The 22,883-nt window shown below is 43.7% G+C and overlaps 1 protein-coding gene across 5 annotated transcripts in view; it reads left to right on the forward strand.

Moving 5' to 3' along the window:
- The window catches only part of LOC311137718 (AMP deaminase 3-like), a 29,885-nt gene extending 10,424 nt beyond the window's left edge, over positions 1-19,461 (forward strand). For 3 of the 5 annotated variants that reach the window (XM_084172274.1, XM_084172272.1, XM_084172276.1), the window contains exons 2-15: positions 747-972; positions 1,198-1,390; positions 1,591-1,756; positions 2,001-2,220; positions 2,321-2,450; positions 4,176-4,370; positions 4,651-4,782; positions 4,871-5,034; positions 5,561-5,687; positions 12,963-13,126; positions 13,316-13,436; positions 15,501-15,674; positions 15,939-16,049; positions 16,278-19,461. In XM_084172274.1, coding sequence (XP_084028400.1) covers positions 752-972; positions 1,198-1,390; positions 1,591-1,756; positions 2,001-2,220; positions 2,321-2,450; positions 4,176-4,370; positions 4,651-4,782; positions 4,871-5,034; positions 5,561-5,687; positions 12,963-13,126; positions 13,316-13,436; positions 15,501-15,674; positions 15,939-16,049; positions 16,278-16,454 — 2,295 coding nt within the window. In that variant the 5' untranslated portion in view covers positions 747-751 and the 3' untranslated portion in view covers positions 16,455-19,461. The remainder of the gene's footprint in view (positions 1-746; positions 973-1,197; positions 1,391-1,590; positions 1,757-2,000; positions 2,221-2,320; positions 2,451-4,175; positions 4,371-4,650; positions 4,783-4,870; positions 5,035-5,560; positions 5,688-12,962; positions 13,127-13,315; positions 13,437-15,500; positions 15,675-15,938; positions 16,050-16,277) is intronic. The other 2 variants (XM_084172273.1, XM_084172275.1) reach the window with 1 other exon arrangement.
- Positions 19,462-22,883: the final 3,422 nt, after the last annotated feature.

Consider the following 22,883-nt stretch of genomic DNA (forward strand, 5'->3'; position numbering starts at 1 on the left):
TCAGCCATGAGCTCATGCAATCCCATGAACTGTGACATATCCCACTACAGTATGTATCACACACTTCTCTTCACACGCTTTTATGCATACTCAACACATTATCAAGGCCATTTTGTCTGTATCACAGTCAAAAAATGCTTTAGAAACAAAATGTATAGAGTCACTGAGACAGATAATTGGAGACAGAGAGGCTGGGTGGGTGAACGATTTTCCTTTTCATGCTCAATGACTGACCTCTGATCCAAAAGGTCAAAGGTGACTCTGTCTCTGTAACATGACCTTTTTGGTGAATAGTTTTGTTTACTGTAACATGATTATGACGCAGCAAATGAAGGCACATAGAAACATGAGACAAGGACACTCAAGGACATGTTAACTGCAGTGATTTAAGCTGAGGTGGTACGAAACATTGGTGTCCCCATTACACCATGCTCTCAGATTCAGCCTGTTGTGTGTGAGTCTCCTGCTTACCCTGTAGTTATTTACTGCCTCTGCTAAGATAATGTTTTATTTTCCGTAACAGCAGTAGTACTTCATCATAGATAATATAATAATCATACCAACAGCCTTCATTTATAAGTCATTTCTAAGTCATTTTATAACTCAATTCTAAAGGACAATGTCACAACTGCGTGTTTTAAACATAAAAAAATACCAGTATATTTCACGAATACAGTATACTTCAATCCTGCATAGTAAAAGCATATCTGTGATAGTCAGAGTACGTGTGTGTTCCTTTGTTTCAGTAGAGATGCCGCGTCAGTTCCCTAAGATCTCGCTGAGCGAGGTGGATGAGTCGGTGCGTCTTCTGGCAGAGAAGGTGTACGCCTCGGCGTTGAAGGAGGAGGACACCAAGGATGCCCTGTCCATGTACACTGTGCCTGAGGACTGCCCCATCGGCCTGCACCAGGACCGGGAGATGGAGATGCTCAAGGAGATCGCCGAGCAGTACTCTGAGGAAAGCGTCAAGAGGTCAGAGGGCACAGATAAACTAATGGGTCTAATAGGTCAGGGACACTGGGAGTCAATTTCAAAGTATTTCAGTTCATGTCAAGTCACTGAAATGAACTGATCTTCAAATGTAGACATTTTCAGTGAGGATTATTTTCCCCAAGTGACTTGAATGACATTGAGTTAAAAAGGAGACTAGGGTCCGGAATGTCCACTTATCCACTTGTATGATGTTGGTCTCTCCAGGAAGAAGAGTTTTAAGGTTAAGCGTTACCAGTCGGTATCTCAGCAGGTCCCCAGTTCCTTCAACATCAATCCAGAGTGGGCTATGTCTGTAGTCACCCCTCTGCTTTCCCCTGGCGCCCCTGTCTGCCCTAGTATCCCAGAGAACTCCCCAGAGTTCCAGAGGGTCACCATCAGCGGAGATTATTGTGCAGGGGTAAGCGACGTCATACAATAATATGATACTTGTATAATCTAATTTAATCACATCACAAATCATGTCATATACTTCATGCAATGATCCCCAAAAAAATTATACCAAGGCAAGAGCTAGCTTGGAAACAATACTTCTAGGAGTTGCCATTTCTATTGACAGTGTATTGCCTATAATGGCCTGTCAACACACTTCATTCCCAGATCACAGTGGAGGACTATGAGCAGGCAGCCAAGACCCTGATGAAGGCCCTGTTCATCAGAGAGAAGTACTCCAGGCTGGCCTACCACCGCTTCCACAGGACCACCGCCCAGTTTCTCCGCAGCGCTGAGAACCAGAAGTGGAACGTGGAGGACGAGATCTTGCCAGGTAGAGAATTACATTGTACACATCCAGCATCAACCACATACCAGCTAACTGCTCATCAATGTGATAGATACAGTATAAGACTTTGGGGCAAAGAGCCCTAGAAACAGCTTTGCCTTGATTATTTCTGAAAAGGACTCATAGGAAAAGTAACTCCAATTCGAGACACTCATCCTCTTCTTCTGTCGTTTCCTCTCACTCTCTCCACTCTTCCCTCTGTCCACTTATTTAATCCTGTCCTCTGCAGACATGTGCCCCTGCCCTCGAGAGGGGGAGGACCCGTACACTACGGAGGGCATACCTGACGACCTGAACTACTTGCTGCAGATGAAGGACGGCATCGTGTACGTGTACGACGATGCAGAGGCCCTGAAGCAGCAGCAGCCCCACAGCCTGCCCTACCCCGACTTGGAGACCTTCGCGATAGACCTCAGCCATGTCCTCGCCATGATCGCAGACGGGCCCACGTGAGCACCCCACCACCAATATCACCACCTCCCACTGTTGCCCAATTCCCAATGACCCCTCTATTACAGTGTTTCTAATGTCATCTCATTCTTCTTCCAGGAAAACCTACTGCCACAGACGACTGAACTTTGTGGCCTCCAAGTTTTATCTGCATGAGATGTTGAATGAGATGGCTGAGTTGAAGGAGCTGAAAGGTGTACCTCACAGAGACTTCTATAACGTCAGGAAGGTTGGTGATGTACACTACCATTCAAAAGCTTGGGGTCACTTATACATTTCCTTGTCAATTAAAATATAAAATTGATCAGAAAAACAGTGTAGACATTGTTAATGTTGTAAATGGCTATTGTAGCTGGAAATGGCTGATTTTTTATGGAATATCTACATAGGCGTACGGAGGCCCATTATCAGCAACCATCAGTCCTGTGTTCCAATGGCACGTTGTGTTTACTAATCCAAGTTTATCATTTTAAAAGGCTAATTGATCATTAGAAAACCCTTTTGCAATTATGTTAGCACAGCTGAAAACTGTTGTGCTGATTAAAGAAGCAATACAACTGGCCTTCCTGCGACTAGTTGAGTATCTGGAGCATCAACAATTGTGGGTTTGATTACAGAATCAAATTTGCCAGAAACAAAGAACCTTCTTCTGTAACTCGTCAGTCTATTTTTGTTCTGAGAAATTAAGGCTATTCCATGCAAGAAATTGCCAAGAAACTGAAGATCTCGTACAATGCTGTGTACTACTCCCTTCACAGAACAGCGCAAACTAGCTGTAACAAGAATAGAAAGAGGAGTGGGAGGCCCCGGTGCACAACTAAGCAAGAGGACAAATACATTAGTGTCTAGTTTGAGAAACAGACGCCTCACAGGTCCTCAACTGGCAGCTTCATTAAATAGTACCCGCAAAACACCAGTCTCAACGTCAACAGTGACGAGGCGACTCCGGGATGCTGACCTTCTAGGCAGAGTTGCAAAGAAAAAGCAATATCTCAGACTGGCCAATAAAAAGAAAAGATTAAGATGGTCAAAGAACACAGACACTGGAAAAAAGTGTTATGGACAGACGAATTGAAGTTTGAGGTGTTCGGATCACAAAGAATAACATTTCTGAGACGCAGACCAAATGAAAAGATGTTGGAGGAATGCTTGATGCCATCTGTCAAGCATGGTGGAGGCAATGTGATGGTCTGGGGGTGCTTTGGTGGTGGTAAAGTGGGATATTTGTACAGGGTAAAAGGGATCTTGAAGGAAGGCTATCACTCCATTTTGTTTGCAACGCCATGCCATACCCTGTGGACGGCGCTTGATTGGAACCAATTTCCTCCTACAACAGGACAATGACCCAAAGCACAGCTCCAAACTATGCAATAACTATTTAGGGAAGAAGCAGTCAGCTGGTATTCTGTCTATAATGGAGTGGCCAGCACAGTCACCGGATCTCAGCATTATTGAGCTGTTGTGGGAGCAGCTTGACCGTATCGTACGTAAGAAGTGCCAATCAAGCCAATCCAACTTGTGGGAGGTGCTTCAGGAAGCATGGGGTGAAATCTCTTCATATTACCTCAACAAATTGACAACTAGAATGCCAAAGGTCTGCAAGGCTGTAATTGTGGCAAATTGAGGATTCTTTGACGAAAGCAAAGTTTGAAGGACACAATTATTATTTCAATTAAAAATCATTATTTCTAATCTTGTCAATGAATACATTTCCTATTCATTTTGCTATATTTCCTATTCAAACTAATTTCATTTATGTTTTCATGTAAAACAAGGACATTTCTAAGTGACACCAAACTTTTGAACGGTAGTGTATAGAGTATAAGATGTAATGCAAATAAAAGGGTTGAAACTCCCATGATTAGATGGTCATACATTACATCTCACTGACTCAAGCTGTGCTTTAGAACAAGCTGACAAAATATGTCTGTCTTATGCCTCCTCATAAATACAGGTAGACACTCACATCCACGCAGCCGCTTGCATGAACCAGAAGCACCTGCTGAAGTTCATCCAGACCACCTACAAGACCGAGGCAGACCGCGTGGTGCTGGAGAAGGGGGGCCAGATGATCACCTTGAAACAGGTGTTTGACACCCTGGCCATGGACCCCTATGACCTCACTGTGGACTCCCTGGACGTACACGCTGTAAGAATGTTCCAGAAACACTTACGTGCTCCAATGCTTGAAATAATATCACGTTTTTTAACACATTTAATAACCTATTCGGCATACCGATTAAACTGTTCATAAGCAGTTCATAACACCTTTATAATGCATATATGAATATTCAGAAGTATGTCTTTAAACAATTGCAGTTTGGCAGTAGGTTCCATATAACTTGTGTTTGAGGATCACAATGATAGTGGTGCTAAACTGCCATTGTTGACAAAAGCATGTAATAAATTATAAATGTTTACTCTATTAGGGAAGGCAAACATTCCACCGCTTTGATAAGTTCAACTCCAAGTACAACCCTGTGGGAGCAAGCGAACTCAGAGAGATTTACCTGAAAACAGACAACTACATCAAAGGGGAATACTTTGCACGCATCATCAAGGTATAGGATCAACTTATGCTCAATATCAACTCCACTATCATGGGCATCTCTAACGTACTGTAATTCTTTTCCTCTTCCTCTATAACAGGAAGTGGCTCATGAGCTGGAGGAGAGTAAGTACCAGCACGCAGAGCCCCGTATGTCCATCTACGGCCGCTCCCCTGATGAGTGGGAGAGCCTGGCCTCATGGTTCATCCAGCACAAGGTTCACTCCCCCAACATGCGATGGATCATCCAGGTGCCCAGGATCTAGTAAGTGCCACAGGGAGAAGGGAAGATAAGGGAATGCTGCTCTGAATGCTGATCTCTAGGGTGGTGGTACTATAATTCTTCAACCATAATGGTCTTTGTAAGACTTCACTAGTTGTAAGTGGCAATGGAGATGTGTAAAATAGGACATGTTACATTGTAAACCAAGGTGATGGTCCCTTTACTGGTTGTTATTTAACTTGGAACCAATTGATTCCAAGCTCTTGTTTGCAAATACCAATAGTGGGCCGACACTCTTAGAAAAACAGGGTTCTACCTGGAACCAAAAAGGGTGCTCCTATGGGGACAGCCGAAGAACCATTTTGGAACAATTTTTTCTAAGAGTGTTTTAGTCACACAAAAGATAGTAGGAATGGTGCTGCAACTTGAAAAAATAAAGGCAGTTGTCAGCATTATTATTGATCAACAAATAATTTTATTTAATCCATCATTAGTCTTACAGTGATCAAGCAAATTACATCTGTCTATCTAAAGATATGTTTCAGAAATGTAACATTTTGTCTTGCAGTGACATTTTCAAGTCGAAGAAGATAATACAGAACTTCGCCAAACTGTTGGAGAATATTTTCCTCCCACTGTTCGAGGCTACAGTCAATCCACAAAAGAACAAGGAGATACACATTTTCTTGAAATACGTGAGTATTTACAACACACAGCAGGGTAGCTCAACTTTATCAGACTGATTTTCCATGTCAGAAATAGGGAAATAACTATATACAGTGCATTCGGAAAGTATTCAGACCCCTTGACTTTTTCCACATTTTGTTACATTACAGCCTTATTCTAAAACGGATTCAAAAAAAATTCCCCTCAACAATCTACACACAATACCCCATAAAGACAAAGCAAAAACAGGTTTTTAGACATTTTTGTATTCAGACCCTTTACTCAGTACTTGAAGCATCTTTGGCAGCGATCACAGCCTTGAGTCTTCTTGGGTATGACGCTACAAGCTTGGCACACCTGTATTTGGGGAGTTTCTCCCATTCTTCTCTGCAGATCCTCTCAAGCTCTGTCAGGTTGGATGGGGAGCATCGCTGCACAGCTATTTTCAAGTCTCTCCAAGAATGTTAGATGGGGTTCAAAACCGGCCTCTGGCTGGGCCACTCAAGGACATTCAACCTTGTCTTGGATGTGTGCTTAGGGTCGTTGTTCTGTTGGAAGGTGAACCTTTGCCCCAGTCTGAGGTCCTGAGCGCTCTGGAGCAGGTTTTCATCAAGGATCTCTCTGTACTTTGCTCCGTTCATCTTTCCCTCGATCCTGACTAGTCTCCCAGTCCCTGCCGCTGAAAAACATCCCCACAGCATGATGCTGCCACCCAGTGGAGGCTCCTCAGTGGAGGAAGGGGAGGACCATCCTCCTCAGTGAATTTCATAAAAACAAAAATTGTAAAACATTAAAAAAGTTAACCTTTTTAGATAAATATATTCACATGTCACCAAATAATTGATTAAAATACAAATGTTTTGCAATGAAGGTCTACTGTAGCCTCAACAGCACTCTGTAGGGTAGCACCATGGTGTAGCCGAAGGACAGCTAGCTTCTGTCCTCCTCTTGGTACATTGACTTCAGTACAAAACCTAGGAGGCTCTTGGTTCTCACCCCCTTCCATAGACTTACACAGTAATTATGACAACTTCCGGAGGATGTCCTCCAACCTATCAGAGCTCTTGCAGCATGAACTGACATGTTGTCCACCCAATCAAGGGATCCGAGAATGAATCTAGTACTGAAAGCATAAGCTACAACTAGCTAGCACTGCAATGCATAAAATGTGGTGAGTAGTTGACTCAAAGAGAGAGAAAGACAATAGTTAAACAGTTTTCAACAAATTAATTTCTTCAAAAATGAAGGAGAAGCAAGAGAGAGAGAGATTGTCCTTTTTTTCACTTTCAGTTTCACTTACTTAGCTAGCAAATGCAGCTGGCTAGTTTAGTTACTCAAACACCTGGCTCAAAGAGAGATGCTATGTTAACTAGCTGGCTATGACTATCCAACACAACACTGGAACTCTTCCAAGTCAAGGTAAGCTTTTGGTTTTATTAATTTATTGCAACGGCCCGCCAGTGTAACTGCTTACTGACTATACACTGTAACGTTACTGCATGATTGTAGCGGGTTTACTAACATATTAGTTGTATTAGCTATCATTATGTTGACTAGGACATTACTTTAGCTACAGTGGGGAGAACAAGTATTTGATACACTGCCGATTTTGCAGGTTTTCCTACTTACAAAGCATGTAGAGGTCTGTAATTTTTATCATTTTATCATCACAAAAATCCAGAAAATCACATTGTATGATTTTTAAGTAATTCATTTGCATTTTATTGCATGACATAAGTATTTGATACATCAGAAAAGCAGAACTTAATATTTGGTACAGAAACCTTTGTTTGCAATTACAGAGATCATACGTTTCCTGTAGGTCTTGACCAGGTTTGCACACACTGCAGCAGGGTTTTTGGCCCACTCCTCCATACAGACCTTCTCCAGATCCTTCAGGTTTCGGGGCTGTCACTGGGCAATACGGACTTTCAGCTCCCTCCAAAGATTTTCTATTGGGTTCAGGTCTGGAGACTGGCTAGGCCACTCCAGGACCTTGAGATGCTTCTTACGGAGCCACTCCTTAGTTGCCCTGGCTGTGTGTTTCGGGTCGTTGTCATGCTGGAAGACCCAGCCACGACCCCATCTTCAATGCTCTTACTGAGGGAAGGAGGTTGTTGGCCAAGATCTCGCGATACATGGCCCCATCCATCCTCCCCTCAATACGGTGCAGTCGTCCTGTCCCCTTTGCAGAAAAACATCCCCAAAGAATGATGTTTCCACCTCCATGCTTCATGGTTGGGATGGTGTTCTTGGGGTTGTACTCATCCTTCTTCTTCCTCCAAACACGGCGAGTGGAGTTTAGACCAAAACACTCTATTTTTGTCTCATCAGACCACATGACCTTCTCCCATTCCTCCTCTGGATCCTCCAGATGGTCATTGGCAAACTTCAGACGGGCCTGGACATGCGCTGGCTTGAGCAGTGGGACCTTGCGTGCGCTGCAGGATTTTAAGCCATGACGGCGTAGTGTGTTACTAATGGTTTTCTTTGAGACTGTGGTCCCAGCTCTTTTCAGGTCATTGACCAGGTCCTGCCGTGTAGTTCTGGGCTGATCCCTCACCTTCCTCATGATCATTGATGCCCCACGAGGTGAGATCTTGCATGGAGCCCCAGACCGAGGGTGATTGACCGTCATCTTGAACTTCTTCCATTTTCTAATAATTGCGCCAACAGTTGTTGCCTTCTCACCAAGCTGCTTGCCTATTGTCCTGTAGCCCATCCCAGGTCTACAATTTTATCCCTGATTTCCTTACACAGCTCTCTGGTCTTGGCCATTGTGGAGAGGTTGGAGTCTGTTTGATTGAGTGTGTGGACAGGTGTCTTTTATACAGGTAACGAGTTCAAACAGGTGCAGTTAATACAGGTAATGAGTGGAGAACAGGAGGGCTTCTTAAAGAAAAACTAACAGGTCTGTGAGAGACGGAATTCTTACTGGTTGGTAGGTGATCAAATACTTATGTCATGCAATAAAATGCAAATTAATTACATAAAAATCATACAATGTGATTTTCTGGATTTTTGTTTTAGATTCCGTCTCTCACAGTTGAAGTGTACCTATGATAAAAATTACAGACCTCTACATGCTTTGTAAGTAGGAAAACCTGCAAAATCGGCAGTGTATCAAATACTTGTTCTCCCCACTGTAATATGGGGACAACGATGTAAACAGTGTGTAGCGGTTATGACATGGTTTGGCTTGGAAAGGTTTTTTCGCCTGGTCACTTACAGCTGATGTGTTGTTCAGTGAAGTCCACAAACCGATGGAAAAGGTGAGAGGAGGAGAGTGCATAGAGGTGAACTGTGAAAGTGAACTGTGTTTATTAGTGATCAGGGGTGTATTCATTCTGCCAAACGGGGATAAAAATACCTGAATTTGTCCAATAGAAGCTCTCGTTTGTAACTGTTGGACTAGATAAGATAGATGCAGGCAAGAGTGTGCAAGGCGGTATTGAATGTGTCACTGTCTGTCCTTGTGTCACTGTCTGTCATATAAAAAATTTCTCTCGACCTGTGTGCGTACTGTAAGTCAAAAGTTTGGACACACCTACTCATTCAAAGGTTTTTCTTTATTTTTACATTGTAGAATAATTGTGAAGACATCACAAATATGAAATAACACATATGGAAACATGTAGTAACCAAAAAAGTGTTAAACAAATCAAAATATATGTTATATTTGAGATTCTTCAAAGTAGCCACCCTTTGCCTTGAAGACAGCTTTGCACATTATTGGCATTCTCTCAACCAGATTCATGAGGTAGTCACCTGGAATGCATTTCAATTAACAGGTGTGCCTTGTTAAAAGTTAATTTGTGGAAATTCCAGTCAATCCGGAAAATGTGAAGAACTTTGAAAGTTTCTTCAAGTGCAGTCGCAAAAACCATCAAGCGCTATAATGAAACTGGCTCTCATGAGGACCGCCACAGGAAAGGAAGACCCAGAGTTACCTCTGCTGCAGAGGATAAGTTCATTAGAGTTAACTGCACCTCAGATTGCAGCCCAAATAAATGCTTCACAGAGTTGAAGTAACAGACACATCTCAACATCAACTGTTCAGAGGAGACTGCGTGAATCAGGCCTTCATGGTCGAATTGCTGCAAATAAACCACTACTAAAGGACACCAATAATAAGAAGAGACTTGCTTGGGCCAAGAAACACGAGCAATGGACATTAGACCGGTGGAAATGTGTCCTTTGGTTGGAGTTCAAATTTGAGATGTTTGGTTACAACCGCCATGTCTTTGTGAGACGCAGTGTAGGTGAACGGATGATCTCTGCATGTGTAGTTCCCACGATGTCACACCAGCCTTCGCTTTGGCTCCCCCTCCTGTCCAGCTCAGGCGTTCGGCGTCGCCGGCCTTCTAGCTGCTGCCGAACCTACTGCTGGCAAACGCCCTTCACTCATCAACCCCGGACTTGTCTCGTCATCATTACACACACCTGGTTCCAATCCCCACTCTATCACTGTATATATACTCCCTCTGTCATTTGTCTTTGTCGGTCATTGTATATGTTGCTTGTTTTCCTGAGCGGAATCTCTCCTACTATTTCTTGAGTACTTTATATTTTACACTGTGGGTTTCGTCCCGCTTTAAGCTACGGTGCTTTAATAAATTCAGTAGTTCCAAACCTGCGACTGCCTCCTGCCTACTCCTCTCTACACTTGTGACACATGAAGCATGGAGGAGGAGGTGTGATGGTGTGGGGGTGCTTTGCTGGTGACACTGTCTGTGATTTATTTAGAATTCAAGACACACTTAACCAGCATGGCTACCACAGCATTCTGCAGCGATATGCCATCCCATCTGGTTTGGGCTTAGTGGGACAATCATTTGTTTTTCAACAGGCGAATGACCCAACACACCACCAGGCTGTGTAAGGGCTATTTGACCAAGAAGGAGAGTGATGGAGTGCTGCATCAGATGACCTGGCCTCCACAATACTTAAACTCAATTGAGATGGTTTGGGATTAGTTGGACAGCAGAGTGAAGGAAAAGCAGCCAACAAGTGCTCAGTATATGTGGGAACTCCTTCAAGACAGAAGGAAAAACATTCCAGGTGACGCTGGTTGAGAGAATGTCAAGAGTGTGCAAAGCTGTCAAGGCAAAGGGTGGCTACTTTGAATTATCTCAAATATAAAATAGATTTTGATTTGTTTAACACATTTTTGGTTACTACATGATTCCATATGTTTTATTTCATAGTTTTGATGTCTTCACTATTATTTTACAATGTCGAAAATTGTAAAAATAAAGAAAAACCCTTGAATGAGTAGGTGTGTGTCACGCCCTGACTCAGGGGACTCGTATATGTTGAGTCAGGGTGTGTATGTTCTATGTTGTGTATTTCTATGTTGGTTTTCTAGTATGTGTATTTCTATGTTGGCCGGTGTGGTTCCCAATCAGAGGCAGCTGTCGCTCGTTGTCTCTGATTGGGGTCCATACTTAGGCAGCCTATTGGCACTAGTGGGTTGTGTTGTGTTGTGTTGTGTTGTGTTGTGTTGTGTTGTGTTGTGTTGTGTTGTGTTGTGTTGTGTTGTGTTGTGTTGTGTTGTGTTGTGTTGTGTTGTGTTGTGTTGTGTTGTGTTGTGTTGTGTTGTGTTGTGTTGTGTTGTGTTGTGTTGTGTTGTGTTGTGTTGTGTTGTGTTGTGTTGTGTTGTGTTGTGTTGTGTTGTGTTGTGTTGTGTTGTGTTGTGTTGTGTTGTGTTGTGTTGTGTTGTGTTGTGTTGTGTTGTGTTGTGTTGTGTTGTGTTGGACTTCACGTTTCGTTGGTTTGTTGTTTTGTCGGTTGTTTATTCATTTAAATAAATATGTATGCATTTCACGCTGCGCCTCGGTCCGTCCCGTCTGTAAACGACCGTGACAGAAGATCCCACCAAACGAGGACCAAGCAGCGTGCCCAGGAAGAGCAAATAGCCATGTCACAGGTGGGCAAATGGTGGTCATGGGAGGAGATATTTGCGGGGAAAGGGCCATGGGCGAAGGTAGATGCCCAGGTAGGAGAGGTGAAATGGTGCCAACTGTGCCGACGACGGAGACCCGAGAGGCAACCCCAAGAAAAATTTGGCTGTGTGTTTTGGGTCATTGTCATGCTGGAATACCCATCCACAATCCATTTTCAATGCCCTGGCTGAGGGAAGGAGGTTCTCACCCAAGATTTGACGGTACATGGCCCCGTCCATCGTCCCTTTGATGCGGTGAAGTTGTCCTGTCCCCTTAGCAGAACCCCCCCCCCCCCCAAAGCATAATGTTTCCACCTCCATGTTTGACGGTGGGGATGGTGTTCTTGGGGTCATAGGCAGCATTCCTCCTCCTCCAAACACGGCGAGTTGAGTTGATGCCAAAGAGCTCGATTTTGGTCTCATCTGACCACAACCCTTTCACCCAGTTCTCCTCTGAATCATTCAGATGTTCATTGGCAAACTTCAGACGGGCCTGTATATGTGCTTTCTTGAGCAGGGGGACCTTGCGGACGCTGCAGGATTTCAGTCCTTCACGGCGTAGTGTGTTACCAATTGTTTTCTTGGTGACTATGGTCCCAGCTGCCTTGAGATGTGCCAGCTGACAAGATCCTCCCGTGTAGTTCTGGGCTGATTCCTCACCGTTCTCATGATCATTGCAACTCCACGAGGTGAGATCTTGCATGGAGCCCCAGGCCGAGGGAGATTGACAGTTATTTTGTGTTTCTTCCATTTGCGAATAATCGCACCAACTGTTGTCACCTTCTCACCAAGCTGCTTGGCGATGGTCTTGTAGCCCATTCCAGCCTTGTGTAGGTCTACAATCTTGTCCCTGACATCCTTGGAGAGCTCTTTGGTCTTGGCCATGGTGGAGAGTTTGGAATCTGATTGATTGATTGCTTCTGTGGACAGGGGTCTTTTATACAGGTAACAAGCTGAGATTAGGAGCACTCCCTTTAAGAGTGTTCTCCTAATCTCAGCTTGTTACCTGTATAAAAGACACCTGGGAGCCAGAAATCTTTCTGATTTGAGAGGGGGTCAAATACTTACTGATTCTTTTGTTGTTATTCTGTCTTTCACTGTTCAAATAAACCTACCATTAAAATTATAGACTGATCAAATACTTTTTTCCCTCACTGTATATAAAAAACAGTATATTCCTCCTAATAATAAAATGTTGGTATTGGATTGCATTTATACAGTAGTACTTCCCCTGGGTCTCAAAGCATTTTACATTGTATGAGAGTTGGTCATGCATCATGTATGGCAGCCATTTAGTGCTAAAATGTTTACAGTGCATTAGCTATGGTACCTGCTCAGATCCATCCCTCCTGTCCTGTAGGTGACCGGGTTCGACAGCGTGGATGATGAGTCCAAACACAGTGACCACATGTTCTCCTACAAGAGCCCCAAACCTGAGGAGTGGACCTCAGGCGACAACCCCCCCTACAGTTATTACCTCTTCCACATGTACGCCAACATCATGGTGCTCAACAACCTGAGGAAGTAAGTCACTGCTCCTGACCAGGGTGTCAGGAAAACATGTACTGTACTGAAGGTATTCCTATGTGTAGCCTACTGCTATGACTAAAGGTAGACTCAGCAATATATAATACATACTTTATTTGTCCAATAAAATTGTTATGAAAATTAGTCTTCATGGAATGGAATGCGTCATTCTTTGTTTTCCCTCAGGGAACGAGGCCTCAACACCTTCCAGTTCCGGCCCCACTGTGGTGAGGCCGGCTCCATCACCCACCTGGTCTCTGCCTTCCTCACGGCCGACAACATCTCCCACGGCCTCAACCTGAAGAAGGTCAGAAACCTCTACTCTGACCCCTAATCATTACCTATAACATGCCCAGGGTTGGGTAGTAACGGATTACATGTAACAGGAATTATAATCTTTGAAAGCTGTGTTGAGCCACACAGCTCGGAAGTCACCTTTCAGTGGGAATGGAAGCTTTTCCCTTCTGTCTAATCTACACTACATGATCAAAGGTATGTTGACACCTGCTCGTCGAACATCTCATTCCAAAATTATGGGCATTAATATGGAGTTGGTCCCCCCTTTGCTGCTACATCAGCCTCTATTGTTCTAGGAAGGCTTTCCACTAGATGTTGGAACATTGCTGCTGGGACTTGCTTCCATTCAGCCACAAGAGCATTAGTGAGGTCGAGCACTGATGTTGGGCGATTAGGCCTGGCTCGCAGTCGGCGTTCCAATTCATCCCAAAGGTGTTCGATGGGGTTGAGGTCAGGGCTCTGTGCAGGCCAGTCAAGTTCTTCCACACAGATCTTGACAAAACTTTCTGTATGGACCTCGCTTTGTGCACGGGGGCATTGTCATGCTGAAACAGGGAAGGGCCTTGCCAAAACTGTTGCCACAAAGTTGGAAGCAAAGTATCGTCTAAATTGTCATTGTATGCTGTAGCGTTAAGATTTCCCTTCACTGGAACTAAGGGGCCTAGCCCGAATCATGGAAAACCGCCCAAGACCATTATTCCTCCTCCACCAAACTTTACAGTTGGCACTATGCATTGGGGCAGGTAGCGTTCTCCTGACATCCGCCAAAGCCAGATTCGTCTGCCAGATGGTGAAGCGTGATTCATCACTCCAGAGAACGCATTTCCACTGCGCCAGAGTCCAATAACGGCAAGCTTTACACCACTCCAGCCGACGCTTGGCATTGCGCATGGTGATCTTAGGCTTGTGTGCGGCTGCTTGGCCATGGAAACCCATTTCATGAAGCTCCTGACAAACAGTTATTGTGCTGACGTTGCTTCCAGAGGCAGTTTGGAACTCAGTAGTGAGTGTTGCAACCGAGGACAGACGATTTTTATGATTTATGCGCTTCAGCAGTGCCATTCTGTGAGCTTGTGTGGCCTACCACTTCGCGGGGGAGCCATTGTTGCTCCTAGATGTTTCCACTTCAAAATAACAGCACTTACAGTTGACCGGGGCAGCTCTAGCAGGGCAGAAATTTGACGAACTGAATTGTTGGAAAGGTGGCATCCTATGACGGTGCCACGTTGAATGTCACTGAGCATTCTACTGCCAATATTTGTCTATGGAGATTGCATGGCTGTGTGCTTGATTTTAGAGCCCACTTACTGATAACTGAAACATTCAACATTTATTCAGCTTCTTTGTGTCAAAAGGACATTTTTCATTAGCCAACACAGCTCCACCCTGTTCACTTCCCAAGCACTGGGATGACACACATGACAAATCAGCAGCTTATTCAGCTAAGTCGAAATGAGTACACTAAAAACCACCTGTCTGCCTTTGCAGACAGATCTTCGTGTTTTTGCTAACTTTGAATGGTCTACATTCAGAGTATTTGCACAATTGATTATCCAACTCATGAAATAATCAGATGGAACTTAGACATGTTACATCTGTCTATTGAAGTCTTTATCATACCAGACTGTTATGTTAAGGGTGGATCAGACAATAAAGACCTACAATTCCACAATCAAAGAATGAGGATTGGGAAAGCTTTCCCTGGAACTTGGTGTTACATCTTTTTTTTTTAACCAATCATGAGAAACAGCAGTAGAATATACAATGGCACAGTTTGGTATATTTTCTAAGGTTACAAATGGTGCAATTTAAACATGGCAATGTGTGAAAAATGTGAAAGGTTGTGGAAGACCATAAGAACCTCTTTCCATCCCTCCTCCCACGATCCCAGGTCCCCATACAGCTGACCCTCCCATCCCAACCCCCCTTCTCCAGATCCCATCTGCCAGGAATATAGTGAGACCCCTCCTAGCTGTCACATCCGTCCCAACAACCCCACCACCAACCCTCCCTCCCTCCTACCCATGGCCAAGACAAAGGGAGTGTTGACATCTTTCCATCTCTCCCTTCCCAGAGTCCTGTGCTGCAGTACCTGTATTACCTGGCCCAGGTCCCCATCGCCATGTCTCCTCTAAGCAACAACAGCCTGTTCCTGGAGTACTCCAAGAATCCTCTCAAGGAGTTCCTCCAGAAGGGCCTGTGTGTGTCCCTGTCCACCGACGACCCCATGCAGTTCCACTACACAAAGGTCAGAGCCACTGGGCACTTCTGTAGATCTGAAAGGATTGGATTGGTGTAGGCAATGTGGCAGAAATTACAACTAGCCTACCAGAAGGCAAGATGAAGCTATCACCATAATAATTATATCTACACAACCCAGCCGCACACCTACCAGAGAGTAACAATTGTAAAGGCAGTGTTTGACGGTTAATCTTCTGTGCGTGAAATAAAGTAGCATGTTAGCAAAGAATCTTTGGGGAAACTCACCCCTGTCTGTTTGTCCATGCTGCAGGAGGCCTTGATGGAGGAATATGCCATTGCTGCCCAGCTGTGGAAGCTAAGCACCTGTGACACATGTGAGATCGCCAGGAACAGTGTACTGCAGAGTGGTCTGTCTCACCAGGTACAGTAAATAGAACTGCTTGGTAAATTGTAGTGTTTTGGTAAACAATAGTAGTGCCTGCTGACTGTGACAGATGTTTTCACCCTCCTTAAGCTCAGGAGAACTCACCAGGACATCACCTCATAAGTGATTTATGTAGCCATCCCTGACCACCTCATGTAACTCCTGAGTATGTCTCAGTGTGCCTTGTCATATTTAGTGACACATATCCCCCTTTACTCCTGCCAGGAAAAGAAGCACTTCCTGGGGGCCAACTACCTGCAGGACGGGCCTGAGGGGAATGACATTAGACGGACCAATGTGGCTCAGATCCGCATGGCCTACCGCCACGAGACCCTATGCAATGAGCTCAGCTTCCTGGTGGAGGCTGTGAAGACAGAGGCTAGCGGCACACAGGTCGAGTGACCAAAGCACAGAGAGACCCTTTTCACACTACCGAGCTGAGCCAAGCTGAGCTGTACTGCGCTTGCCTGGGCTAGTGACCTCTGGTCTCTCTTTATTTCAGCTCTAGACCACAGCCAAATTCTGTACTGTTACTGGGCTATGGTAATACTGAGAGAATAATGCACCATGCTAAAGTAATGAGACTGTACTGTGTAAGCCACACCAAATCAACCAAAGCTAACAGCACCGCACTAGGCAAATCAACAGTACCCATGGCCTCTTTTGATTCGTGTTTTCTTTTGTTTGCATGCATTTTTCATATGGTCTTTGATAAAGCAGAACTTTATCCCTACCTCGAAAAACCAGTTTGTAGTTGAACATGCGATCCAACAGAGGGACACTGCCATAGTTCTCCCTTTTCTCATGTCCTGTTCAAGAAATACTACCAACTGTGCCAATACAGGAGCTCTCACGCCAGATTGAAAGCCAATCCGAGAGCACACCAGTCATTGTGTTATTCTGGCCTTTCTATTTGAAATACAGTACATAATGGTAGGAGATATATTATTGTGCTATGTCAGGTCAAGGGACTCACATGTAAATGATAGCCATACATTTTTATGCATTGTTTTTGAGGTCAATATCTCTGTTGTAACGGTGTCTTGAGAGAGCGTGGTGTTTTTAAGTTTGTTAAGAGAGGTTTACTACAGAGCCCCTTCTACTACTTTGAGTGCTCCTCTGATGTGGTCATCATATCACTGCTGTAGAGATGGTCCACAAATAGCACGTCAAAGGTAAACTGTTATCATGTGCTGAATATGACAAAATTGGGAAACTGTCACTCAACTGTACATGTTCATGATGCGATAGGGAAATTGATGTTTTTATATGACAATAAAGAGTTACTTACAATATTTCACACAAACAGAAGCAAACTGTAACACATGCACCTGAAACACATAGTTGGTCAAATATGAGACTGGCAATCACCAGAGGTTGTCAACACTCTTGTAATAAAATAGAAGACAAAATACATATGTGCAAAATGTGAACCTCTTTATTAGCCAATGGTATTGGTTTATTTAAATCAGTTGTGTAAAGTACTTAAGTAAAAATACACTGCTCAAAAAAATAAAGGGAACACTTAAACAACACAATGTAACTCCAAGTCAATCACACTTCTGTGAAATCAAACTGTCCACTTAGGAAGCAACACTGATTGACAATACATTTCACATGCTGTTGTGCAAATGGAATAGACAACAGGTGGAAATTATAGGCAATTAGCAAGACACCCCCAATAAAGGACTGGTTTTGCAGGTGGTGACCACAGACCACTTCTCAGTTCCTATGCTTCCTGGCTGATGTTTTGGTCACTTTTGAATGCTGGTGGTGCTTTCACTCTAGTGGTAGCATGAGACGGAGTCTACAACCCACACAAGTGGCTCCGGTAGTGCAGCTCATCCAGGATGGCACATCAATGCGAGCTGTGGCAAGAAGGTTTGCTGTGTCTGTCAGCGTAGTGTCCAGAGCATGGAGGCGCTACCAGGAGACAGGCCAGTACATCAGGAGACGTGTAGGAGGGCAACAACCCAGCAGCAGGACCGCTACCTCCACCTTTGTGCAAGGAGGAGCAGGAGGAGCACTGCCAGAGCCCTGCAAAATGACCTCCAGCAGGCCACAAATGTGCATGTGTCTGCTCAAACGGTCAGAAACGAGGTGGTATGAGGGCCCGACGTCCACAGGTGGGGGTTGTGCTTACAGCCCAACACCGTGCAGGACGTTTGGCATTTGCCAGAGAACACCAAGATTGGCAAATTCGCCACTGGCGCCCTGTGCTCTTCACAGATGAAAGCAGGTTCACACTGAGCACGTGTGACAGACGTGACAGAGTCTGGAGACGCCATGGAGAACGTTCTGCTGCCTGCAACATCCTCCAGCATGACCGGTTTTGCGGTGGGTCAGTCATGGTGTGGGGTGGCATTTCTTTGGGGGGCCGCACAGCCCTCCATGTGCTCGCCAGAGGTAGCCTGACTGCCATTAGGTACTGAGATGAGATCCTCAGACCCCTTGTGAGACCATATGCTGGTGCGGTTGGCCCTGGGTTCCTCCTAATGCAAGACAATGCTAGACCTCATGTGGCTGGAGTGTGTCAGCAGTTCCTGCAAGAGGAAGGCATTGATGCTATGGACTGGCCCGCCCGTTCCCCAGACCTGAATCCAATTGAGCACATCTGGGACATCATGTCTCGCTCCATCCACCAACGCCACGTTGCACCACAGACTGTCCAGGAGTTGGCGGATGCTTTAGTCCAGGTCTGGGAGGAGATCCCTCAGGAGACCATCCGCCACCTCATCAGGAGCATGCCCAGGCATTGTAGGGAGGTCATACAGGCACGTGGAGGCCACACACACTACTGAGCCTCATTTTGACTTGTTTTAAGGACATTACATCAAAGTTGGATCAGCCTGTAGTGTGGTTTTCCACTTTAATTTTGAGGGTGACTCCAAATCCAGACCTCCATGGGTTGATACATTTGATTTCCATTGATAATTTTTGTGTGATTTTGTTGTCAGCACATTCAACTATGTAAAGAAAAAAGTATTTAACAAGATTATTTCATTCATTCAGATCTAGGATGTGTTATTTTAGTGTTCCCTTTATTCTTTTGAGCAGTGTACTTTAAAGTACTACTTAAGTCGTTTTTGGGGGTATCTGTACTTTACTATTTATATTTGACTACTTTTCCTAAAGAAAATAATGTACATTTTACTCTATACATTTTCCCTGACACCCAAAAGCACTCGTTACATTTTGAATGCTTAGCAGGACAGAAAATGGTCCAATTCACTCACTTATCAAGAGAACATCCCTGGTCATCCCTACTCATCCTTACTGCCTGTGATCTGGCGGACTCACTAAACACACATGCTTCGTTTGTAAATTATGTCTGAGTGTTGGAGTGTGCCCCTGGCTATCCGTACATAAAAAATAAAAAAAATGGTGCAGTCTGGTTTGCTTAATATAAGGAATTTGAAATTATTCATACTTTGACTTTGACTTTTGAGTATATTTTAGCAATGACATTTACTTTTGATACATAAGTATATTTAAAACCATATACTTTTAGACTTTTACTCAAGTAGTATTTTACTGGGTGACATTCACTTTTACTTGAGTCATTTTCTATTAAGGTATCTTTACTTTTACTCAAGTATGACACTTTTTTTTTTCTTCCACGACTGCACAAGCCTAAGATCACCATGCGCAATGTCAAGTGTCGGCTGGAGTGGTGTAAAACTCGCCATTATTGGACTCTGGAGCAGTGGAAACACGTTCTCTGACCATTTGGCAGTCCAACGGACAAATCTGGGTTTGGCGGATGCCAGGAAAACGCTACCTGCCCCAATGTATAGTGCCAGTTTGGTGGAGGAGGAATAATGGTCTGGGGTGGTTTTTCATGGTTCGGTCTAGGCCCCTTAGTTCCAGTGAAGGGAAATCTTAACGCTACAGCATACAATGACATTCTAGACGATTATGTGCTTCCAACTTTGTGGCAACAGTTTGGGGAAGGCCCTTTCCTGTTTCAGCATGAAAATTCCCCCGTGCACAAAGCGAGGTCCATAGAGAAATGGTTTGTCGAGATCGGTGTGGAAGAACTTGACTGGCCTGCACAGAGCCCTTATCTCAACCCCATCGAACACCTTTGGGATGAATTGGAACGCTGACTGCGAGCCAGGCCTAATCGCCCAAAATCAGTGCCCGACCGCACTAATGCTCGTGGCTGAATGGAAGGAAGTCCCAGCAGAAATGTCCCAACATAGCAGCAAAGGGGGGACCAACTCCATATTAATGCCCATGATTTTGGAATGAGATGTCCGACGTCATGTAGTGGAACGTCAATGTCTTCATCACTGAAAAAGATAAACAGTTGAGTTTGATATAATTTGAATGCTCACAAACAGGGTTGTCAAACCCTGTAAAAAATAAAAATAAAATGTAAGCTTTAACATCACTTATTAAACAAACACATGAACATAGATTTTTTCTCATTTTCACAAATGTTGTAGCTTAGACACTATTTTACATAATCTGAAGTGTTTGTGTTGTTCCCGTCATCGGTTGAGACACAGCATACTCTGGAATACAGAAATCATAAAAATATAATTCATAGAATGGGCCTATCCCTTCAGACCACTGCAATTTGGCTGCTACACCATTGACATTTAAATTGAATTGAAACTTCAAATTACTACCAGACAGGTGATTGCCGGTCCACTCACCCTCAACTTCAATGTGAATGTATATTCTATTATCTATATTTCTATGATTTCAATAGGTTTCCTATGGAAGATTGAAAGTTTAATTTATAAACATTGAATATTCCCAATCAAGACAACATTATCTGATGTGTGGACCTCCAACCATCTTTGTGGTACCACCTTCAATGGTGTAAAATAGGGTGTAAGCTACAATATATACAGTACCAGTCAAAAGTTTGGACACCTACTCATTGAAGGGTTTTTCTTTATTTTTACTATTCGTTACATTGTAGAATAATAGTGAAGACATCAAAACTATGAAATAACACATATGGAATAATATAGTAACCAAAAAAGTTTTAAACAAATCAAAATATATTTTATATTTGAGATTCTTCAAATAGCCACCCTTTGGCAATCAGGTCTAAACGGTCCCTTTCTGACCACTTCTACCATGGGCAAACATGTATGAAGGTGTTCCAATGTGTAAGTCGCTCTGGATAAGAGCGTCTGCTAAATGATGTAAATGTAAATGTGTTGTTCAAATCAAAAGGGGTGCAGGCAGAAAGTTATCGAAATCATATGGAACAACCCTTTACTCAAACATGCACAATAACAATACTAATAATATGAATGTCACAGCAAACTACAAAAGTATTCAAAAGTGCAATTGGTCAACATTACAAACACTAAATAATTAGGTCATATTTGATTTATGTATTTTCTGTGGACTAACATTAATTAAATCATTGTTTAGGTACAGTGTTACAGTTCATATAGGGAAATCAGTCAATTGAAATACATTAATTGGGCCTAATCTATGGGTTTCACATGACTGGGAAATACAGATACCTTTTTTTGTTTTAAAGGTAGGAGCGTGGATCAGAAAACCAGTCAGTATCTGGTGTGACCACCATTTGCCTCATGTAGTGCGTCATCTCCTTCGCATAGAGTTGATCAGGCTGTTGCTTTTGGCCTGTGGAATGTTTTCCCACTCCTCCAATGGCTGGATATTGGCGGGAACCGGAAGACGCTGTCGTACACGTCGATCCAGAGCATCCCAAACATTCTCAATGGGTGACATGCAATGTTCCCTCTAATTGTTTGGGGCACTGAGCAAATTTGAGGTCTTGTGAGCGAAAAACTTGAACATTGTGAGAATTTTGTGCAACTTCCAGCACGCGTTTACAGTGAACACGGAGGCTGTACCCTTACAGTTTTAGACAGTAGCCATTTCAGCATAATGTAGGCCTACCAACAAAACCAATGGAGGGAATCCATAACATTTTCACACAGAAAAAGCTTTTGATTTCTATGATATAGCCTATAGTAGCCTATATGTGGTGTTCAATGCAGGCCTACATTGCATGAGAATTTTAAAGACGTTTTTACATTATGAAGGGCTTGACATTAAGGATTTTTAACTTGGTTTGTAACACCATGGGCCAAACATGTGACTGTAAATGGCATTGTATTGTGTTGTACGATGCAAGAAGCCACTTTACAAAATAAAATTAATAATTATTACCATACAGAGAAATAGACAATGTAGGCTACTATTTGCATATCCAAGGCTGTCTCAAAATACAACACTGCTCCTTTAATTAAGACATAAGCTTTTTACCTGAACGGCTTTTCAAAGACAGCTTGAAATGTAGCCTACACGTTTTGTGCTGTTGTAGGAAGCAGTAACTCCCCATTGCTGACCTATACACTTATCTATAACTGAGATAACAACTCGATAACAAGCAAAGAATATCAACAAATGTGCACACGCACGGCTCTGCGCTCTGATCTGATCTGACAAGCTCATTCACCTGCGGGTGATTGAAAACCGCTCGTGGGCTATCCCTGCCAATAGAATTCTACTCCGTTGCGCTCTGGCTCTGCCTACAACAAAATCAAAGACTCAATCTTGCAAAGTTAGAATTAGTTTTGGTTTGTTGCATTGAAAAGTGGCTGACAATGTTGATTCGATCACAGAAAAAACGTTGATCTATATAGTGCAAATTAATGGGGCGAACTCAGTGAAGTTCAATCTCTTGAGTCTCTGCGCAGCATGGCATTTCCTCTGCGCCGCAGACCTGAAGGAAGTGCGCGGCCGCGGAGGCGCGCAGTTTTGAGGGAACATTGGTGACATGTCTGGTGAGTATGCATGCCATGGAAAACTGGGTCATTTTCAGCTTCC

This window comes from Coregonus lavaretus (genome assembly GCF_964263955.1).
Source record: "Coregonus lavaretus genome assembly, chromosome: 11".
NCBI lineage: Eukaryota > Metazoa > Chordata > Actinopteri > Salmoniformes > Salmonidae > Coregonus > Coregonus lavaretus.